At 37.5% G+C, this 24,124-nt stretch overlaps 1 protein-coding gene across 1 annotated transcript; it reads left to right on the top strand.

The window, feature by feature from the left end:
* Positions 1–10,784: 10,784 nt before the first annotated feature.
* Positions 10,785–21,716, top strand: RB195_003695 (uncharacterized protein; the record flags this gene model as incomplete). Its single annotated transcript, XM_064201455.1, has 15 exons — positions 10,785–10,817; positions 10,955–11,003; positions 12,523–12,631; positions 12,707–12,915; positions 12,996–13,106; positions 13,810–13,952; positions 14,207–14,329; positions 14,405–14,546; positions 17,859–18,012; positions 18,529–18,608; positions 18,715–18,869; positions 19,054–19,150; positions 21,240–21,307; positions 21,414–21,485; positions 21,564–21,716. 15 exons carry the CDS (start codon positions 10,785–10,787, stop codon positions 21,714–21,716), a joined length of 1,698 nt encoding a protein of 565 aa, XP_064057336.1.
* Between the last annotated feature and the right edge of the window lie 2,408 nt (positions 21,717–24,124).

Genomic DNA, 24,124 nt, shown 5'->3' with positions numbered 1-24,124 from the left:
TTCGCTCTATCACGATCTATCGGATCAGAATTGTGGGCTGAAGTGATGGAGACGTTCGATTGCATCGATGAGAAGCTGCTTAGGCTGCTAGGCTATTTCTGACCAATGCCATAACGAAAACTTTACGCAGATGTGGATATGGTGCACCAGCAAACGACGCGAACAGAACATTAACATCTAACCCCTTGCTTTAAAATAGTTACATAAAATCGTCGTTGCCTCATTGGTCACCTTATAAGAAGTCCATCCTATCAACTTGTCCGATATGTCTTGAACATTCTCCCAGGCTCAAACTGGAAGGGCCGATAAGGTGAAGAAGTGAAGAAGAAAATTAGTAGGTAATCCATTAATGACCGCGCGCTCTTTGCGTTTCTGGCATATGGGACTGCGCTTTCCCAATATTCTGCGGGCGTGGCCCACCGGCGGCCCACGTGGTCCCACGATACCCCATTTTTGTATTGATTCCCTAATTTTGAATCTTTTGTAGATCATATTGATCAGAGATCATATTGATCAGAGATATTGATCAGAGATCAGAGATAGATATAAAACTTCTGTGCGAGGTAGTAAGATTAGATCTGAGGACAATTCTCATCTTCGATAGGCAGCTCAATCGGGGCGCATCTTCTCACAAACTATGGAAGAGCGACGGATAGATAGATTTTATTCGAGTTCTAGCTGAAGAGCGAACATGGACAAAGGCAGCATAACAAAAAATTAAGGGTGTGGGATCTCTCCACGAACAAGTATCGTAAACGCGCTGCATACACGCTGCGTCTAGTAATGCGCGTAGAATCAGTGAAGTGTTGGCGCTGCTTCTCTGTCGCTTGCTGATCGATATGGCGCGTATGTTTTTGTTCTCACATACGTGACACGTTGTTAGGCGTCTCGTAAGGTGGAAAAGCGGTGCTAGACAGACAGATATTTAGCAAGAATTTGGTGTGGTCACATTCATACCTATGAACCGTACCTCTATCATTTCTATTTCTAAAAAGATCTTAAGTTCCTCAATCTCGTGGTATGGCTTGAAAATAAAGAAAAAATTTGAAAATAATATGTAAGAAAAGTTTGGAAAGTTTGCTAAACGATATTATAAAAAAGATGGAAACTGAAAAGCAAATCAAAACTGTCAATGGTTAATCAAAAATAGTCATGTCATACCAGTACATAGTAGATAAAAAGTAGAGTGGAGCGAACAAAACCATCGACGACCGCCCAAGCAGAATGAAAGGGTTCAAACAGTAATTTTCCCCACAAGGAAATAAAAACTCTAATTATTAATTTCGGTTTTTGTTGTGAGATTTTTGTCCTTGAAAAACTAAATAGGAAATAATTTGTGGTCGTTTTTTTTCAAACTAAAAAAAAAAATGCACATAAAAAAATAAATATTCAATGCAAGATTACTCGCTCTAGATGGTTGTTGTGTTTTGATTTGTTAATTTTATTTCTTCTTTTTTTTCAGCTCATCAGGGATGTGATGTGGATAAAATGGAAAATTTTTGACAAATTTTTTTGAAGTGTTTTTTCGTTCCTTTTGTTTCTTTGCCTTTCTTTTTTTGTTTTTTTTTCGTTTTTTTCTGGATTCAGTCGAGGTGATAAGGTCGCTGAAGCTGAGGTTCCGTGGAAAAAGGGCAATACAGCATGAAAGTCTGCTCGTTCTTTGTCTTCGCGCTCCACAGATATGGATTTTGATGCGGGAAAATTTCATTTCTTCACGATTTTTTCTTCAACAAAAGGAAACTGCTGCGCTATACTAATATTAAATAATTGTATACTTTTATTTGTGGTTCCTTCTATATTCCTCCATATTTTCTGCTTATTACATTTCTCTCATATGTTTTTTTTGCCACACTTTTTTTGTTTTCTCCCCTTTTTTTGTTTTTGTTTGCCACACTTTTTTTGTTTCCTCCTCTTTCTTCGTTTTTTTTTCTGGCCGATTATTCATTGTCCTTCATATATAATCTAGATTTCACAGGCACGGTCGGGGGTTTCAATCCCTCGACTAAAAGCCACAAAAAAAAAACCCAAGAGTGTCAAAAATGCGACATTTTGTCTACTGGAAACTCAGTTTCTGGTAATGTGTGAAAATCAAGAAAAATCAATAAAATTAAAAAAATAAAATAAAATGTTTATAAACTTTATTGTGGAGCAAGAAATCTTCTATCGAATACTACTGTAACATCTTGCATTCCAACTTTCTGTGAAGCGGCCACAAATTATTCCTTAATCCATTGTTTAGTGGATCTATATGCACATATTTGCAAATATAAATTTGTTTTTTTAGAAAAAAAAATGAAAACACAGAAGATTGTAAAGAGTGAGTCAGTCATTTCAGTCACTAAATAACATAAATATTTTCGGAAAAATCATTCTGAAAACAGGTTATTCTCCGCAAATGATAAATTCTCCACATTTCTGTCTGTTTTCCATAGCATATGTTTGCGATTCCTTTTCGAAAGGAAAGAAGTGGTGACCATTGATTTCGTATCCTGCCGTGGTTGGTTACTGTAGCAAGGAAATTATGGGATATTCTGGATATTTTCGAGATGTTACCGATTGTTCTTAGAGAAATGAAGTTCAAATGTGTATCAAAGATGCAGGAACCGGTTCATTCAACCCCGTTGACATCGATGTAGCGCAGCGGTCATCGCTTTGATCCACTTATTGAAACACTACTTCAGCGGGATTCCCAGAACGAAATGGACTGAAGAGCTTATTTCTTGTAGGCCACTCCAAATCGCCTTCTTTGTACCTGTACAGTAGCCGACGTAAAAGATTTCTAGTGAATCCTAGCACAGCAGAAACAGAGAAAAACCTGGGAAACGGAAAAAAAAATCGTTCCCTGAATCCACCTACGTCTCAGGATAATCGCATTGTTTTCTTCCGTCTACGGCTGGCCCCGTATTCGCCATCCAGAGACATAGCCACTCGACTAACTGCTGACCGTAATTCCTTCAACGAATGATGATCCGCGGGTAGCGCATCGATCATCCAGAAGAGAATAACAACACAAACCACCTGGTTTTTTTCACTATTTTCACGTTTACCTCAGGATTTTTCCAAATTCCAAGCATGAGATAAACGCCATCAGCTAGTTTTCTTTATGGGAAAGAAGCAAAGAAGTAAACAAACAAGTTTTACTGAAAACTGAACTGATCGACAATAATTTCTTGCTTCAGAACTTGCCGCAAAATTGTTTCTGAGAACGTCACCTTTGGCAGGTTTCCAAGAAAATCTCTTATACACAAATTCGATTGGTTACATTTTTGTCATACTGTAAAATAAGAAATATGAAGAAGAAGAATCAAGGTAGGAGTAAAATGATTTGTAAGATGATTTTAGGACTTTCCTTCGATTTTTAGTCGATAAGTCTTTTTGTTGAATAAAATTAACCTATTCCTCGACCTTCGAGGAACCATATCAAACAGGAAAACGCAAAATTTCTTTGATTAGATGGTGATGTAATGAATCGATCGCAAAATGATCGTGTTTTTCCATTGTTTAAATTTCGTACAACGGCGAAATGCGAGAAATCGACCTTACACCTTAAACTTCACATACCATTTAGATTAAATTGTCAAAATCAATTTATTCAACTTATTCACTTGGTTTCGGGTAGGTGTAGCTTAGTTGGTGATAGGTTTGGCTGCAACTTCACGAGCTGGTGGTTCGAAATCGCCCTCAGCCAACTAAGCCCTTCATCCCTTCGAGGTCCAAAAATTGCTATCAAACTTATTGCGATAAAAATGCTGACTTGATACGTCACGTGGTCCCAAAAGTCCTGCAAGCTTAGCAAAAACACGATTTCATAAATTTAAAGCGATTTTGAATTAAAATCGAACCCGCGGTGCATCCCAGAGGGTCCCATTTGGTCAGTGTACACTATATCTTTTTATCCTTTCTTTTCGCATTAACCTCCATTCATTCCTCTTGAATGAAGGCTCGCTGGATTTTGATGAACGTAGTCAGCGGTAAATTTTTTTCTTAATTTTTTTTTAAATCAAATGATTCAAAATCTTTCTCAAAGATTTTCATTACGTTATTTGCACAATTTTGACAGTTAGTTTTTAGAAGTACCTAAAATTCTCTTCTCTAAAAATTTTAAAATTAAAATCTAATTGAAAATTTTAAAAATTTATTTTATCTAAAAAAACACAAACAAACACATTTTTACTACTCAAACAAATTTCTATTTATTTGTCTATTTACTTCATTACATCCATCTTAACCTTCATTATTATTATTCTATTGTTCACTGTGGATATCATTTCCACATTTCCAGAAATTTCCGTGTAATCTTTAAAAGGGACTCGAGACGACTGAACAGTGATCAATCACACTACATTTGGTATTTATCGAAAATTTCCACCATCTTTGCGTCGATCACGTTTGGATTCGATGCGATTCGCAGTCGCAGGGAACGTAAATTATTTGAGAAGTTTATCGCCTTATTTATGTCGCCAAAAAACATTTTACCAACTGTTGGACGTACACATAGGGGGAGAGGAAGGACATTTGTTACAAAACTGATCATTGATTCCACCAAATGGTGTGAATGGTGTGACTGCCCGTGCTATGCGTGCTTACGTGTTTTCAATGCGATCCGATGAATAGCACAGAGAAAACGTCGCCGTCGTTGAATCCTATGTCACAAATATGTCAGAAGAAATTATCGTTATTCCGGAAGATCATTCTCTTTTCCATTCCTTGTTTTTTATTCCTCCCGTCTCTCTCTCTCTTATACAACTATCATCTCATTTCTTTTCTCCAGAATTTTCCAGATTTTTTTTCCAGATCTTCCAGAAAAATTTTTCCAAAATGCATTTTCTTCCTAAAGATGAAGGATAAATAGTCCTTTTTTCAAAGGAAAAAAACTAATTGCTAAAAATGAGTGAAAAATTTTCAACCATCTATTCTTGAAAATGAACAAAAATTCTCTGTAAGGTAATCAACTCTCCGGAATTCTCTGGATTTATTTTACTTACAATTATCCAGAGAAAGCAGAGAACAATTGAGAAATTCCCCTATCAGTTGTCCTCTTACTTTTTTATCTTCACTTTTGCAAGCTTCTTCTTTCTACAAAGATAAAATCTCGTACTTAGAAATTTCTAAATGTTCGATTGTTATCAACAATCAACAGTAATGGTAGGTAAGTGCGTATATAATGATATTTATTGAACTTTACTGTTCTAAACTCGTCAAACTTCCTTTATGAATTCGAAACAGAACGTTCGAAGTTTTCCTTTATAAATATCTCTTCAAGTAGGGTAAAGGTTCGTATGGATTTTTTTTCAATGAAAGAAGTTTTTTTCTTTTTTTCCAGCTCTTCTTTTACAAGCACAACCTGGATATGAGGAACACAGCGTGACTTTATTAATTTTTCAACTCGCCCTGAAGCGTAAAGTATGCAAAAATTCTATCCTTTTTTTAAAACTTTCTTCCGAGTACTGGCGCCTTAAACAGGGAATTTCTTTTAGTATTCGGACTATCGCTTACTATATCCAGTTTCTTGATTCCTCCTACTTACATATTTGATTCCATCTGGCTATTTTTTGAAGGAAATGCTTCAACCGTTTACTTTTATAAAAACATTTTATATTATTTAAGCAGGAAAGTCTTGCACCGACCAGTTATTATCTTATTAATAGTTTTAAATTGGTGACTGCGCGGCTCAGCGGTGAGGTGCTCACTTTTCACCTAATATTTCCCATGATTTCCTTGTTTTTAAGGAAAGTTCTTTTGAATCTAGTGAATTTATTGTCTAATGTCTATTGGCTAATATTTCAATTCCAATGTAGGCCAGAAAAAGGAAAAAATGGACGTCGCCCGCCAAAAATGGACGGTACGCAAAATGTGGCTGTCATCACTAGGTTGCTTATCCTACATATACAATAATCTACAGTATGATCACCACCATCTCAACGACCTTCTCCTGTTTAATAGAGATCTCTTCGATCGCATTGGTTCAAAACTCGGAGACTGAGGAAATTTTTCTGCGCAAAATTTCTCTTAGCTATCGGAGAAAAGTGGTCAAATTGCCTGAGATCGGAAGAGGGTGAAGGGCTGATCAACAGTCGAGCTTCCTTGCTAATTTCCTCTCAATGTCCAATGCTGTCTGATTTCGTATTATCCAGAAAAGAGCTGAGCAGTTGAACGTCTCCGGGGTTTTTCTCCTGACGAGTTCGCCAATTTCTGGGTTAGTTCGTTGTAGCTGAGATCTGTGACTGTGCTGCAAACAAGGAATACATTCTCCTCCCTCACCTCCAGAGAACAATTCCAGAAACCCGTCCTAAGCTCACTGCTTCGTCTAGGTCCTATGTGGAACCAAAGCTGTTGACCCAGCGTTTGACCGCCACCGGGATTCGATTGGCTCCCCAAATGCGTCGGCGACATTCGAAGCTACCGTACTCGACCTGCTCCCTTCACATCACTCACAGAACACCATAGTTTCTAGGTGTTGTTGATCATTTGAGATCATTTGATTGTCAACCGACGGCGCAACAGCCTTTATGTGTCCTTCGACTCCGATAGAGTTTCCAGAGATTTCTTCAGATACTGTAACTCCTTCAGAAACTACGAGTTTTTCCTATATTTGTAGTGCCAGACCTTCTCCTTAACCTATTGAGGAGAATAGAAGGTGATCAATGTGGCGTTAAAGGGAAATTTTGTCATATGGACCTATTTAAATGCTTTTATTCCTAAGATTGTAACCATTTTAGACTTTCTACACGTACGTAGAACATTTTGGTTGGTGAAAATAATTCTTTGCATAATTCTTCTTTGCATTCTTTGCATTTTCTTTTTCATGGATTCTTCCCCATCTCTTTTGTAAGAATTGCTATCCGAACATGCCGATTCGACCGTGAGTAACGAGGCTCCCATGAATTTTCGAGTGTGCCTTCCTTGAGCACTTAGTAAAATTTTTTTCGATTCTTCAATGATCAGCAAAGTAAAAGGAAAAATAAAAGTGTTGCTGCAAAGTGTCCCCCGTAAAATACGGTAATAGAGTGGGCAAAAGTGATAGGTTCAGAGGCTACACTCGTTTCTGATTTTATACGTTCACCTACATAATTTAGTCCAATAACATATACACGAGAAGTCTAAGATAATTTTGAATTTTTTGAAATCAGTGAATTTTTTTCTGCATGGATTTCGACAAACATTAATTCCAAATATCGGAAAACTGAAGAAGAACTGAAGCTATTTGTTATTATTTCATTATTCTTACTAAAGTTATTTTATTATTCATACATTACGAAAAGAAATAGATATATCTTTACAAAACGTGAAAAATAAACTCCCTCATTCACGTTACCTTTGATGTTCGTTCCTTATAATGTATAATAAAAACTTGCAGTTACCTGTTTACGGGAGAACGAGCGCGAGGAAAATTTCTCGTTCATTTTTTGGTGGTAAAACGTCCAAAACGTTCACAGCTGGGACAAAAATATCTTCACTTCCCCACGTTTTCTCTTCGCATTACTTTGAACTGATATTGACTGACATTTCAGTGATTTTCCCTATACTATAACCTGGAAATCGTAGAATTTCTTCCACGCGGTTCTTTCTTGCAATTCTTTAGGTTTTCTTTGTGGATTTCTGTGACAAATCTTCTTCCACAGCATAATTTTCTTTCAATCGAAAGACATTACCAACTCTAATAATAAATAGGTGTGTTCGTTTGTCACAAATAAAACTGGTATTGAAACGACCCGCGCTCTCTTATCTACATTTTTGAGGATAAAAGAGAATGTGATAAAATTTATAAGAAACTTATAACTTATTTATAAAGTTTATAACAAATTCTCAATAGTTAACAAGCTAATTCTAGATGTTATATTCCAGAAAAAAGGACTTTTTTATTACTGCTGTATATTATGCATCATAATATCACGCGAAAATACTACTATTTGTTACTAGTGACGATAAGTAGATATTTTTATTAGTAATATACTAATTTTGTTTCGCCATAAGCTAAGTGATGCTCGCTTTGTCTCGTTCGGTGTCGCTTCTTGAGACCTGAAGTGAAGGCACAGTCAGTCTGAGCTGTGACACTCCACGAATTTGGTGTGGTGCGGGTTTCAGGTGGATTATGATTATACAGAATCGCAGATTATGAAGAGAAAGGTGATTTCGTCCATTTCTTCCTAATTGCTGTAAAAACGGCCCCGAAGACGCGGCTTCGAGCTTTCCGGGGCGCTATTTTTCAGAACGAGTTCGATTGGAGCGCGCCAGCCTTGTGCACGCGCCGCATCTTCCGAGCCATTTTTTTAACGGCAATTAGGAAGAAATGGACGGAATCACCTTCCTGCCCATCATCTACTACTCCGTATAGGCATTGCCCACCTGAAATCCGTACCACTCCAGATTCATAGGGTAATGCCTTTAAGTAGGTTCGTCACGTGGTGCGTTCCAGCTAAGCCGAATGGACACATTATGATAGGACCGCAGTGAAGGAAGACCGCCAAGACCCGATACCGACTCCTTCAACAAGTACTTCAAACAGAGATATGTTGCTCTTCGGGTCCCTCACAAGAAGAGAAGCCACCGTTTTGCCCCGTTTTTCGGGAGAAATGAAAGTATTACTGATACTCACACGAGTAAATCGACGAACAACGTGTGCACAGTTGATATAAGTGTGACGTGAAATGTCGTCGTTGATCGATGTGCCTTATTTAATAGCATTAAAGTTCTAAATTGTGTTTGTGCTGCAGATTTTCAACGTGAATCATAAGGATTCTGTAACACGTGTTCGGTGCTGATAGGAGTCATCACTTAGAAGGAAGCGGTGCAACGTTTTTCAAGCGCACAGGTGCATTCCTTCGTAGATATGATCGATGCTAGCAGGGCGAATGTGTTAGATGGTAACTTTCGTGGCCTCCATCTTCTTTGACTCTGGTCTTAATCATCTGAAGTGCAGTTATTTATTGCCTGGTCGATTTCCTTTGTACTCGTATATTATTCACATAGTGTGCATCGTGCTTATTCTCGCTTAGTTGCAGTTACCCTTTTTCTGTCACTTATGATAATTTCCGCTCAATCGCTCGCGTTATTATGCCATTTATTCCTGGTCTTGAACGTATAGCTTTAACCTTCTTCCTGCCTTATATTTGTAATAATTCACTCAGTATATATAAGGGCTTAAATATCCATCTTTGAGGGCTCTTCCTGTTGGTCAAACCGCGCGTCCACCAATTTTGGTTTGAGCAAGCAAACTAACGCGTAGAAAAGTCCCGTCAAGTGATTTAAAAAGAAACACTTCGTCACATATGTATCTAAGACATGATTGATAAAAACTTAAGCGCAAGGCGTTGATTAATCCGCATAGGGTGCGCCAACGCGTTCACTTCGATTCAGAATCGTTAGGGTTACGCACGTGCCTCAGTTACGCAACGACTAGCGGAGGTCAAGCGATGTATTAATTTATATTTTTATCCTCCTAGACAAGTATGACGATAGTATGTCAACCTTGGAGCGATGAAAGGTTTGGTTGTCCCCGAAGCGGTTCCGAACCACCGAGCGTGCAGTCACGGGCGAAATTCTGGACCGACTGCATTACATCCACCCAATCCAATTTTTGCGCGGCACATATGTGTCTAAGAAGTATTTTTTCGGGTCTATTCTTAGTGTTCCGTCGATATTTCAGAAATAACGACATGCTGTGTAAAAATTCCAATACATAGTGATGACGCACCGCTAATTTCAATGATACCAATTTTTACTAAGTTCTGAATTAATTAATAAATTAACTAGAATTGACAGAATTATTGTAAATTGAATAATTACTGACGAGTTGTGTCCTAAAAGAGGTTTCCGGGGCAATAATTCTGAGCTGAAAATTGCAATTTTTTTTGTCAACCCACCAAAGATTAGGAACTGCCAATCTTACTGCGAAAGAAGAGCAGACATGGTAAAAATTAGTCATGTCCGGTTACTAGTTGTATATGCTTATAGGCAAAAGGAATCACTTTGGGCTTCTATTATTCTTGTAACCGTTTTCGATCCAAGGATATCAAACCTACAAACCTATTTTCTAGCTTCTGGCCAGAAATCTTTTAAAGCTTTTCAAAGCTTGAAATCTCCAGGCTTTTTTCTTCGTGCTGCACGACATTTCCATTCTATTCAAAAACTGAGAAGCTGTCTCAAAATCATAATTTTAAATGATCTCACAGTTTATATCTCAGGATTCTCAATACAGCTTCATTTTTAGTTTCTTCAAGCTGCTAACCTCTTCTAAGCGAATCTATAAGTATCTGAAAAGAATCGAAAGTTTGGAAAAGTATGGAGAAAAGGAAGCAAAAAAAGAGAAAAAGAAATCACTGATTGTTCTCATTTTTGTTTTACAACGTAGCGGAGTGGTCTGAAAAACCGCTACGAAGTATGAAAGGGTCCCATTTGCCTTTATACATTTAGGAAAGAACAGTTCGGTTCATTTTTGACTCTACCAAATTTAACGGTGTATCATCCATTTATCAAAATATCAAAATAAATCCATGGGATATAAAATCCCATGGAAATAAGATATGGGACTCTAACGATTTTTTAAATTTAAATGTATGTCATATTTAATAATTTTTTCAAACAAATACTCGGTATTCCGCCAAATATTTTCTAAAATCATTAAGGAGCTTTTTATTCTTTTAAAAAAGATAAATAAAAGAATCGTATTGACGTTTTTAATGGCGAAAAAAAAGCGCGAAAGGATTCATGATTACAGTTCAGCACTTACAGATTTTGCCTAGTACTCCTTCTCCTGTTTTATTTACATCCGACTGAAAGAAGAAATGGGGTCGGAAGAAGAGAAAGGAAAGAATGAGGTGAGTTTTCGGAGGGAAGTCACAGGAGTTTCGTAAAATTAGCGATTCGAAAGATCCTCTGTGGTTTTCTTCAAACCTTCAATCAATCATTTCAAGCACAACAATCAATACCTGATAGGGAAGTGAAGTTCTTTTAGGAAACTACACAAACACGCCCATCGATGCTGGTACCGAACAACTTTGAAGGTGAGAGAGCGAAGGCGAGATTCGGTTTAGTTGTTCTTCTTCCATTTATCGTAAAGTTATCATCGATACGATCATTGACGGCCTGCAATGACGGCGCACTACAGTTCTCTACCCACATTATCGAAAAAGTTTTCAGGCAAGACGTTAGTCTTCTATTTTTCAAAAAGCAAATATTATTCTCATCCTCTTTTTCTCTGGACGTTCATTGTCGAGTGAGATGATCGAGCAAAGAAATTTCTATAGTGGTCTTTTTTTCTGCACTGCACATTTTTTCACAAGTTATGTACATAGTTTCTTTTCTGGACTAAGACGAGAATTTAAATAAAAACAAGTTAGATAAAAAAAAAGTGCCAAACGGACAAAAAAGGGCATTTTCGAAATGATTCGTTTTTTTGCACTCAATGTTAATTTATCTTCAACATTTTAATTACCGAAATGTTATTCGCTTGAAAAAATTACTGCTCACCGTTTTTTTCTGCTTTTTATATTCAAAAATGTGCATAGAACTGAAAAGTACGGGGAAAATTTTGCATACCTTTTGATGGAGAATTTCTCGCTTCATGAGAGGGTTTAGTAATTTTTCAAAATTTTATTTGTCCCAAGTCTTTTTTTCAGGTTAACGGAATTAGTCAAAAAAAGTTTTTTTTCTATTTCTCATCTTTTTACATAATCTAAAAGTGAAGATTTCAGATTTTTGGTTTTTTTTTTCATTTTATCAGTCTCTGAAGCCGAAATTGATGTACAATATGAAAAACAAATACTACTAAAAATATTACCGTTCGTTATTTTTCCTTCCTGCTTAAAAATGGGAATTTTGATTATAGAGATGGATTAACCATCAACAAAGTAAGAAAGTGGAATAAAAAAGTAAAAATAAAATAAAAAAAGAGTAAAAAAATTAAACTCGGCTGTAGTGGGACTCTTTTTTCCCTAGATTTTTCTCTCTAAATAAAAAAAACCTGCAACGAATTCATCAATAAAATATAATACTCCAATTTATGTTCCATCTAACGTTTCCATGATTTTTCACTCATCATTCGACAGGTTTTGTGACGGCAGTGTCACATTGTTTTTTTTACTTTTTTTTTTTGGTTTTTTCTGTTCTATTTTGAGCTAATCATGGCTTATTTGATCAAACACTAAAAACAGCTTCGGCGGCTCACGTGCTTCGATAAAATTTGCAATAAAAAAATTTGTCCACTCAACGCTTAATCCTAATGGTCTCAGAAAACAAAAATAGAAGAAATTCGGAAAAAAATCGAAATACAACTTTGCTGTAAAGCTAGAAATTTTCCAACAAATAATGGTGCAACATAAGATTTTACAAATACCCTTTATTTTTATGCCCATTTTAAATTTGAAAATTAAAACGTTCACGAAGTGATCCTCAGCCTATTAATCATATTCCTCCCTCATTTTCTAGCAGTCAATTATTCAACGAACAGAAAAATATATTGGAGGGATTTCTTTTTTCGCCGATTCCGCCCCTGCGGAACACTTCAAATTTTTTCTCTGTTAGGTATTCGCGAAGATGAAAATGAGCCCGATAGTGGTTTCCATACGATCGCCAGCAAAAGGGAACTCCGTGATAAAGGGAACAATCTCGCCGAAGCAGGGCGTAGATTTAGGTGGGCTTTTTCTCATCTCGGATTTGTGTCCTTGAAGACTACAGTATCCCCAATAAGTATGACCCATTTGTTCAGGAAATATCGCTCGTACAGCCTTAGTGAAACACCAAGTCATAAAAATTCCTTGATCTATGGAACAGCAAAGAATCGAGCGTTGCACAGTAGGAAAACGTCAAATGAGGAACAGAATAAAAATCGAACAATATCACTTCCTCAACATAGTGCCGAGCAAGAGAAAGCCGTAAATAATTACTATGATAGACATCCGCCAAGTTTATCAAACCGTAAGTTCTCGACAGGTGAAAAGAAACTTCTGGAACATCTATTAAATCCACGCTATTCGTTTAAAAATGCAAATTTTCAGAAAAGAACTACGACACCATAAACGGATTTCACGATTATCCGCTGAAAAGAACGATTTCCGTTGTTGATCCGAAGGATTCAGGAAAATCGCCTACCATGCCCACCACAAGAAGTATGTATGTCAAAGGAGATGTCAAAGAACTGCTGAATATTGAGCATCTAATGCGGTTTTGCGAGAATTTCGCATAGAGATACTGTAGCTGAGATTTTTATTTCTAAAAAAAAAGAAACACCTGAGCAGATTTCTATGAATTTTGGTAAACCACTTTCATAAACGAATTTATTTTCCAGCAAAAAAATTCGGCATAAAGGAAGCTAACCATAAGTCAAATTCATTATACTTTTTAAAACTGTTTATTTAAGATATTAATTGTATTATTTTTATTATAATTATTTATTATATATATTATATTATTTTATTATATTTATTTTTATTTTTGTTACATTTTTTATTATTTACTTATTTATTATTATTTGAATCGTCAAGATTTATCTCTAGCTTCTCTACTGAAGGTTATTAAAACTTTCCGAGGAGTAGAAATAGTCTTGATTTAACAAAAGAAACTTCTACTTCAAGGCAAAAAGCTAAAAGTAGAATCCTATCCTCAAAAGAAGTCATTTTCTATTTTGTTTCTTTTCTTTTAGGCTTTATAAAATTAATTTGAAAGAAATTAAACAATATATGATCTACTTAATTTTTTGCTCTTTTCTTCTTTCTTCTTTTTGAAGAATTCGTGCTTATTTTTTCTTGTGCTTTCCTTTTCGAATTCTTTGCTGACTTTTTTTATGCCAGTGAAAATCGATCACTACTCTAGAATTCCACAATTCTGTCTACTGGATTGTGCACAATCGAAGAAAATATGGTTTTCGACATGTTTGCATGTTGCTCCTTGTGCTCACCTACACTTTACTAGGAGCTGCTATGTTCTTCAATATTGAGAGCAGATATGAACGAGAGGTTTGGTTCCCTTTGATTTTTTTCTTTGATATTTCCTTTTTTTCGTTTTTAGGAAATCTCTAGACACCTTTTAGGTAGCCGTTTTTAGGGAATTTTTCGCGTAGAAATCTAACCACACATCTACGATATTCTTTTAATTTCGATTCTTTTGTTATCCTTTCATTCCTCATTCATTATTTTTTTATTTTCACATCTACATTATTTTTTTATTTTTGAAATTACATTTCACTCCACATTATTTCCTTTTCCTTTAGACTGTCTCTCGACGAAAAATCGCACTTGACGCTAAAGTTGAAGCAATAGCCGAGCAAATCCTCATATTTCGAAATGAAACCATAGAAATAGTGAATTTCTCGATGTTGGAAAAATTTGTTAAGGTACTTTTTTTTTACGATTTGGAAGCGTTTGAGGTTTTTGCTTGTTGCTCTAGTACCCTAACAACACATTTTCAGAAATCTTACATTGCATTGTTGGAGGAGGAATCTCTTTTCTCTGGAAGTACCTATTATAAAACTGCAGAACCTGATAAGTATAAATGGACATACGCTAGCGCTATATTTTTCTCCATGAATCTCTACACAACAACAGGATACGGTATTTCTACTTGTTTATTATTTATAACTATTATTATTTATTATTCCTTCTATTTCCTTGAATTTGTTATTGTCATTTATTTCTTATTTATTAGTAGTATTTTTATTATTTCTTATTTTTTCTACTATTGGTTTGTATTAATACTGTCGCGGATTCCACGCGACTCTTTTATCACAGCATTTTAAGACATCACTCCACGAATCTGGAGTGGTACGGATTTCAGGTGGAGTATTCGTAGTAGGTATAGCAGGTTATGGAGAAGGAGTGATTCCGTCCATTTCTTCCTAATTTCCGTTAAAAAAACGGCCCGGATGATACGGCTTCGGGCGTTTTGGCGCACTATTTTCTACAAGGTGTTCAACTGGAGCGCGTCAGCCCTGTGCACGCGCCGTATCTTCCGATCCATTTTTTACGGTAATTAGGAAGAAACGGACGGAATCACCCTCCTCTCCACAATCTACTATCCCACATACGAATACTCCACCTGAAATCCGTGCCACCTCAGATTCTTGGGGTGGTGCTTTTAAAGGACCGTGTACATGACATGGTGCTGCAGCGCTCCTGTATATTGCTCGCGCTTTACTCCCCACCCATTTTCGCCTCAACAAAAGCCGCAGAATCGCATTTTGTCACTCATTCGAGCAGTTGGGTCCAGTGAGCGGAACGCAGAATAGTGCTGAAATCAGCGTCACGAACAACAAGTGCAATTCTCGAGCATCAGCCATCAGCCAGATGAGGAGGAGCTGCCACAGGCCGGAGGTATCTAGCGTCCTCGAGACTGTCTGGGAAAGTGTAGCACACGTTCCCGCGTTCAGGTTTTGGTCATACTCCCAGCGATCTGCACTTTTTCGGCCCAAAGTGAGAGGCTGGTTAGGCTCTGCCCCTGTTTATATTGTAGTATGTATATATGCGTAAAGCGAGATGAACAACAACTAACAACTCAGCGTGTACTGTATGCAGTCGAGTACACGGGATCCACAAGAAAGTGGCTAAGCAATCCATACCTAGAGTAATATATGTGCGTTGTAAAGGGGCTGAAGGAGCCCTCCCGCGAGCGCCTGCGGGGCGGCGGTCGACGATGTCGCACAAGTGCTCAACCATGGTGTAGTTTAGTGGCTACCATGGGGATAAACTGTAGTCGCGATCATCCACACACATCGCTTTCCCTGGTGTGTTGGGATCCCACTGCCAGTTCCTGACGGGACTGGGGGGAATCTTAAGGCCTCGAAGAAGGTGTCCCCTCTAAGAAATGAAGTGGCGAGACGTGAACCACTGATCTCAAGCTTAGTGGCTACTGTAGTCCGGATAAACTGTAGTCGCGATCATCCACACATCGCTTTCCCTGGTGTGCTAGGATTCCACTGCCAGTTCCTCACGGGACGCACACATCAACTATCCTCTGCAATTGGACCTGGGAGCCTAGTACCCGACCCATAGCGACACATACACTTGTTATATTGATTATTTCTTTGAAATTTGTTCAGTTGGAGATGAAGTCGAGCGAATAACTCTAAGTAACTATGTACTTAGAGTTGATAAAAGAACAACGAAATTAAATAAAACCATTATTACTGCATTTAAAACATATTCAAACAAAGAAATTATCTGAATTTAAAGTAAATTTGAATAATAGGAATTTAAAAGATGTTGACCGGTGTTGAGGTCTCTATGTGAGCTTTTGCCCCTTGATTACCCTTCTTTTTTCTACTCTCTTTGAAATTTTCACCACCTTATTGTAAATTTCAAAAGAAAAAAAGCATCTCTAGGATAGTTTCAAATCCGTATTGAAAACTCTTTCTCATATTAGATTGATAAAACAAAAAAAATACTGTTTGAAAGCTCCATCGCTGGCTTAATTCATTACAGTAATTGAGTAAATACTATACATATCTCGAAAAATCTATTTTCGTTATAGTAAACTCAAAATAAAAATGAAACTTATAGCTAAACTCTCAACTCACCTAACGTATAAGTTTACATATTGAGTAAGTCCAAAAATTTCCAAGGAGTGATCTCCCAGATATCTTCCAAATAATCAACGAATGTGGGAGAAGCGACAGAATAGGAAGAAATCGCTTCTTGACACATTCAACTCACTTCCAAAACATCTTCTGCAAAATTAATGCATTTCTGTTTGGAAATTAATAGAATTTGGCATCTACCGCAGTGCATGCCAGATTTATTAAATTTTAGCGGATTCAGCGAAAAATAAAAAGAAAAAGTAAATAAAAATAAAATAGAAAACGAAATAAAAGCAACAAACATGTTCTAATTTATCTTTATCTGATTCGAGCTCCGAACAGAAACACTGGAATGCACAGACAGAGATGAGCAAGCCAAGAGAGAATGTAATTCATATTCCTATACATTACTCTTTTTAGAGACGGAAACAAAGAGAAAAAAATAGAAATAAAAAGAATGGAATGATACCAAAACATTTTCGTCTTTCTTAGATGTAAAAAAATGACTAAAAATAAAGGAGAAATTGAAGAGAAACGAAGATGAGAGAGATGTTTGAGAGGAATCGAAACAAAAATTACATCAAAAATAAACCAAGAAAAAAAACGAGAAAATTCATAAATGGCTTCTAAAAGTCAACATTACAAGTGGTAGGTTAGTAACTGAACACTTTGAAGATTCCTGGTCCTGCCAGGAATGAAAATGAAACACTAATTCAAAGTTGTAATGTAGAAATCAATACAAGACTAGAAGAAGGAGAGCGAAACCGCTCATGGTGGATCGTAGTCGGTAAATCTCACGGCATGGGGTGGTCATCGATTGATCCATCGATTGCGACCGTGACAGAGATCACGAACCCATCTGGTTGATCTACCTCCGATGTGGTCCTCTGCCGACTGCTCGGAGCGATCGTACTTGAAATCTTTGCCATTATTCGGTTCATGAAGCCTCTTCGACATATTTTGCTCGGATTTGGAGTGAAATTTTCAAAAAAAAAAGAAAAATAAGCATCTATTTTCCTTTTTATTATTCTTTCTTTATTTATTTTAAAAAATATCAAATTGTAGATTTTCTGTGTTTATACATAGTACTTGCGGTTCATTACTTCCCTGATTAATGGTGAGTGATATTTGAAAAGAGGAAATGACTACGATTTTTCCTCAAAAAGGAAAAATCGATATGTGCTAAGAAATTGATCTTCGCGTTTGAGTTTCTTTTCCATTCTTAGCACCAACGGATACTTTATTTGTTTCGTTTCTTTCTTCTTCCATTATCTTATTCGTTTACTTTTTTCACACTTTATTTTCCTGCTTTCATCCGGTCTCAAGAACTATTCCATTCGATTTCTTCTAGGATCTATCGCTGCCGATTCCAAACTTGGACAAATATGCGTAATTTGTTATTCATTGCTATCCATTCCTATAACGTTGGTCGTTATTCGTGATCTTGGTCAATGGACACTTGTTTATTTAACAAAAATCTACGCGCATGTTTTGGTTTTATTCAGGTAACTAAACAATCTAATAATTTCCACTCTAATTTTTTGAATTTTCTGCAATTTCCGTATCGAAGGAAAACTTTTCTTTTTGAACACTTCTTAAGTAATTTCAGGTATTCTCTAAACACATTACAGGGAATCAACTAGTAAATGTTTCGTTTAAAATTATTTAATATTTTATTTTTTTGTTTACATATATTTTATATCTCATTCTTCTGTTTTGAGTTTAGCTGACCTTTTTCTGTTCTTAGCTGTTTGTTCCTCGTTTTTTACTTCTTGTCATTTCTTCAGGACATTCCTGATTTTAATCTCGTGAACATCTATTATTCTATTTTCTGAAAATCTATTGGGTTGGGGTGAATAGATACACCAATAAATAAATAAGTAAATAAATAAGTGAAGTAACGAGTAAAAATCACTTGTTTTCTAATGAATGTTTTCTAGTCGAACCATAAACACGTAGACTGAAGAAATAATTTTTTTTTTCATTTTTTTTTATTATCAACTATCATCAATCATCTTCAGACGAGCAATGGGTTATCAGGAACCGCACGAGGACACAATGATATCACTTCCCATCAAATTTTGTCTCTCTCTACTAGCAGGTATATGAACGGGGTTGGAATTGGCAATCATTTCTGGAAAAAGAAATTGATAATTTCATCCTTTCTCATCCGTACTATCGTACTACCATGTCCGTTGGAATTTCAGGATATCTACTTTTTGCCGCCATATTTATTTATTTGTTTGATGATTGGTATGGTGATCAGCCAAATACTGGCTTACCATTCTTTACAGCATTCTATTTTTCGTATATTTCTATTGCGACTATTGGTCTTGGCGATATTATGCCAAATAATGCGACGGTAAGTGGGGGGAATTTTTGAGAAATAGTGAAAATATTATCGCAAACAGATCCATTCTTCATTTTCACTGTTTATTGGGTGCATTAATTGATTATAAAAAATAAAAATAAATAAAAATCTACACATCTTTCTCTCTGGTCCTTTTTTTAGTTCTTTTTTTTTCATCTAAATCTTTTTTTTTTAGTTTCATCCGATCATATCGGCCCTATTCTTTTTTGGTATGCCTATTATGAAGGTGGTCAATCGTGCTACATACGTTTTTATTGAGAACGGCGTCTTTGGTAGGTTTATTTTTTTAATTTTTTTTAAATGGAAAAATCAGAAATTAGAAAAGAAAAATAGAAAAAAGAAAATAGAAAAAAATCTTGGCCATCAAAAAACAAAAAAAATCGACCAAAGCTACATATTTTTATTCCTCTAATTTATTTTGGATCATTTTAAAGTGGTCTTATTTTATTTCTTTGTTCTTTGTGTTTTTTCGGATGTCATTTCATTGTTTCCGTTTCGCCGATGCTTCAGCGGTGCGACACGCAGTGGATTTCTATGCGTACTATGGCTGCGTCGCTAGTCGCGCACACTATTCGCAGCACATGCGTCCGCCACAATTTTATACAAGCAAAGATGTATCCTGTTAGATACGGTGGCGACAACGACGTGCTCGTGCCTTGAGGCAATATGTCCACTAACTTCTGACGTGCGACAATTAACAATTGAAAAATCATAGAAATTCTTCCAAAAAAAAGTAGGAATTAATGAAAATAAAATTACTAGACTGATACATATATAATGGGGTTTTTCTAAAATTCAAAGCCTCACAAAGGAAAAAAGTGTTTGGCCTTACATAATACATTATTTGAAGGAGCATTTCTGTCGCGTTCCCGGGTGCTAAGTTCCTAGGTCCAGTCCCGGAGGCTCATTGATGTGTGGGTCCCGTGAGAGACTGGCACTAGGACCCTAACACCCCTGGGAACAGCGATGTGTGCGGACCGTCGGGGCTAGAGTGTATCCGCACGTGAACATGGTAGCCAGCCGGGCTTGCGTTGGCATCGATGGTTCCGTTCTCCTCGCGGGTCACTTGTATGGAGGCCCTAAGGCTACCGCCTAACCTCACGTACTTCTTACTCTGGCTTCTGCCAGCACGTCTGTGTTCCGTACTTGCGGGCGCCTCTGGCCGCCGCCCCTCGGGCGTCCGCGGCGGGCCTTGGCAACCCCATACACTGTGGCTTGCTCGCCACCACTGTTGTTCCGTGTATTCAACCTTAGACTGTATTGACACTGAGTACTTACTCGCCTTCACCCAAACTACATAAATACACACATACAATGTGAAGGGGCGGGGCCTAACCGCCCCACTCGGGCCCGGCAGCACAAATCCCCGGCGTTGGGAAAGTCTCGACGTGGGGCCTGCGCTCCACCGCCGGACGTCCCAGGGACGCCGGTTACTCTCTATGGCGCCTTCCCTTTGATTGATGGCATTGATGAAGAGCGCAGTTGTTCGTATTGATCGCGTCCGCTCCTCGGCTCGTTCGGTTCCGCTTGCCGGTGACATGGTTGAAGAATGAATTCGAAACACGGAACGGCCTTTTAGCGGCAGAAAAGTGGGCGAGGATTGCGCCTGCGGCCGTCCTTTGTGTTATGAAAGGGTCTGAATCCGACAATTTCCCTCTCTATAAGATAGTGTCTTCGGTTTTTTATGCTGATTTTGATTTTTTTTAACTTTAGATCAATATTATAATTTAGTAGAGGAATAGGAGAGGAAGTGAAACCTGTCAGGGCTAGGATTGAGATTCGGGTTTTAGAAAAAGTAGTCCTAGTAGTTTCTTTGGGAGAAAATTCTCAATTATGTTCATGATCCAGGAGTCTAGGAAAGAAATATATTTTGTGACTGAACGAATCCAATTAAAACACGGGGCTTTTATGAGGAATTCGCTAAGAATGTCGAAAAAAGGTTCTAAAATGTTGACGATCGCTTGTTTTCGACACAATATCTGCAAAAGTTGGTGCAATTTAACGGAAATTAAATGAAGTACCCCGAAAGGTACTGGAATTAATTGGTAATTCTGAATTTGAAGCATACTGATAGATCTCCACTCCAATACCGTAACCGCTTCACCACCTGACGCATATGTTCTCGCGAATCATATCCACAATCCTTTAAACTCATCTTCTCTTGAATTTCCTCTGTTCATTGAAAACGGGAATTAACTAGCAAATAAAACAATAAAAAATGGAATAAAAATTAGAAAAAAATTACAGAAAAAATCGATGCAACAGAAAACATCTCGTCTTATCCTCATTTTTCGATCTCAAAAAGAAATGGAATGATCCGAAACTACACCGAATCAGATTTTTATACTGTTTCTTTTTCAGGAGCGTTCACGTTACTCGAGAGCTCAATTGACCAATTAACGTCAAGAATTCAACCTAAGGAAGAGGAGGTCTGTAAATCCAACATTGAAGAGAAATTTTTTCCAGGGAAAAAACCTATGGAAAAAACTCATATATATGATGATATAAGAACTGATATAAGAGGAAATATTTCAGCCGCAAGAGACGAGGACACGAACAATTAGTCGATGTAGTTACTGTTCGCATACGATGGAAAATCCGGAAGAGGTGAATCCGCTTCAGCTCAGCTCACATTTGATGACATGGAAAATTTTTTTTGTGGAAAAAAAATCTGCTATATTACAGGATAAGGCCACTGAGCTACTTAACAATCTCACAATTCGATCGTTGGCAACTTTCGCTCGAGCGAACGCCGATGTTTATGGTGGTGGATTTGGACGAGTGAATTTACGGAAAGGAGATCTTGTACACTCAAAAACCAATGTCGATCAAACATGAAATTAGCGCGGATATAGAAGATGAATCTCACTAAATATGATATATGCAATAGAGAAATAAATACCTCTTTAATTCCAGTACCTTTTTCCAGAAAAAAAAATTTACTGGAATTTTAAACAACTCTGGGAGTTCAGTAATTTGTAGCTGCTCCTGCTTTTTTCGGATAAATCGATGTATGATATTGTGGACGAGATGTGCACACGGCCGAGATTCGGAGAGTGCTGAGGTTAAAGAGTTAATGGATTTTTTAATGTCTTTTCTACCACTTTAGAAGGAAAAAAGCTTTTTAAGGTTTTTATTTTACGAGTGCAAATTAAGGATCATCAATGTAGTTACGATCATTAACAGCAACATCCAGCAAAATTCCCAATGAGCAAAGTTTTAAAGGCTTTATGTTTTCTTGTTATGCCAACGAGGTTTAGGTGGAACTTTTTTATTGGCGTGACGTTTCCTGACTTGGAGATTTTTAATGGTTTTCTTTCTGGAAAGAAAAGAGGATCGACGATAAAAAAAATCGTCGAGTAGTAGTTCTTGAGGTCATCGAGGTCCTTCGAAGTTTTTTTTTTTTTTTTTTTGCTGCGTGCAGATGCTGCTTCTCGTCTCGAAACGATAACTTTAACTAACTAACTAACTAACAACGATAACTTTCATCACCCGGATTTGACAAATTGGTACCAGACTTGGGTGGGGAAGGATTAGAACACCATCTTAAATGCAGCATACCACTAAATCTGGGGTGGTACGAATTTCAGGTGGAGTATCCGTGTACGGGGTCGTAGCTTATGGAGACGGGGTGGTTCCGCTCAACTCTCCCTTAATCACTGCGGGCAGCCTGACCCTGAATGCTGTTTTATACGACGCCATCTATGGCAAGGGGTGCTACGCGTGCAAGGGTGCTGCGATGGAATTCATCGTACAAAACGCTGCGATGGAATTCATCGTACAAAACAGCATTCAGGGTCAGGCTGCCCGCAGTGATTCAGGGAGAGATGAGCGGAACCACCCCGATCTCCATAATCTACGATCCCGTATGCGGATACTCCACCTGAAATCCGTGCCCGTGCCAGATTCGTGGAATGCTGCCTTTAATGTAGTCGAGTCAAAACGACATGAAGATGCAGGCTGCAGGTGCTTGCACGGTTGCGTTCGAACCGGCGCGATAGGGTTAGTGGGAGTGGTCGTGGTGGGACCATACCGGGACGTTGTATCCACCAGTGGTGCCGGCAAGGGTGCCGCGTCGATTTCGGCCGCTACGCTCCGCCGCATCGTTTCCGTCGAATCATTTAACGCAGTTGCACCGAGTTTCATTTTGTTTTGAATCCACTACACATCGGCAGGTCTCCACAATTCATTAAATAGGTCATATTCGCGTTCCACTCGGATTCATTCTACCGTACACTTTGTTTCCTTGTTCTTTACCCCACTCACAAATTACTCTTTTCATGGATGATGGCGCAATGGAGACAGCTGATAAATCGTAAGAATCTCAATACAGGGTGTTGGAAAAGATTTTATTTTATTCTATTTATATTTTGGTTTGGGTTTTCTCAAACGATTAGTTTTTTCACATCAAATGAATCAGTAAAATAACTTCCTCAGATAGAATTTCTACAACTTTTACCGAGAAAAATCCAGGCGATCACCTCACGCGATCATTCCGATATTATTCCATCGATTAAGTCATATAAGTTACGTAGAATGCCTTATTGATCCGTTACACGAATAGGTTACGCGAATCTGATCCAAATACCTCTGTAAGCTCTCGCAATGTTAACAATGCTCTGCCACTATAAATTTAAACACCACGAACCTTCCCAAAAAGAGTATCGAAAACACTAAAAGGGTACACGGCTTTGACTCTCGGATCACTACCACAGTATCCATGGACTCGATCCTCAACACCGTTAAATCTGTCAATCTATGCGTAACGTTTGTATTCACAATAAAATCCACTCTACAGTCCATGTGGCATAGAAAAAATTCGAGTAACCAAAGAAATTCCTTGAGACAGACGCAGACTCGGAGGAGGACGTCTGGAGTACCTCAGAGATTTTAAAAAACTTCATTTTTTTCACGAATCTTCGTTCAACCTTCCAGAAAATTCAGCGCTACAGAACGAAAACAAAAACTTGATCAACGCAAGAAAAAAAGCAAATGATTTTAATATCACATCAATTGTATCACATCACCTCGAAAAAATCAAGAATGGCAAAGAAAGGAACCTGAAAACTGAAAAAAAACAACTTCAACCCCTAACGGATACGAGTTTGAGCATGAAAACTGGCAAATAAACAAGGAAAACAAAGAGAATTGGTGATTTTCCTGGGAAAACTGTGTTAGCTTCAGGCATTAATGAAAATATTCCGCTTTAAAGCATCATGCAACAGTAATCCCATATATCCCCGTGG

Source organism: Necator americanus, chromosome IV, assembly GCF_031761385.1.
Source record: "Necator americanus strain Aroian chromosome IV, whole genome shotgun sequence".
Taxonomy (NCBI): domain Eukaryota; kingdom Metazoa; phylum Nematoda; class Chromadorea; order Rhabditida; family Ancylostomatidae; genus Necator; species Necator americanus.
Note: the sequence above shows the minus strand (reverse complement) of the source record. Positions and strands in the feature narration are given on the sequence as shown.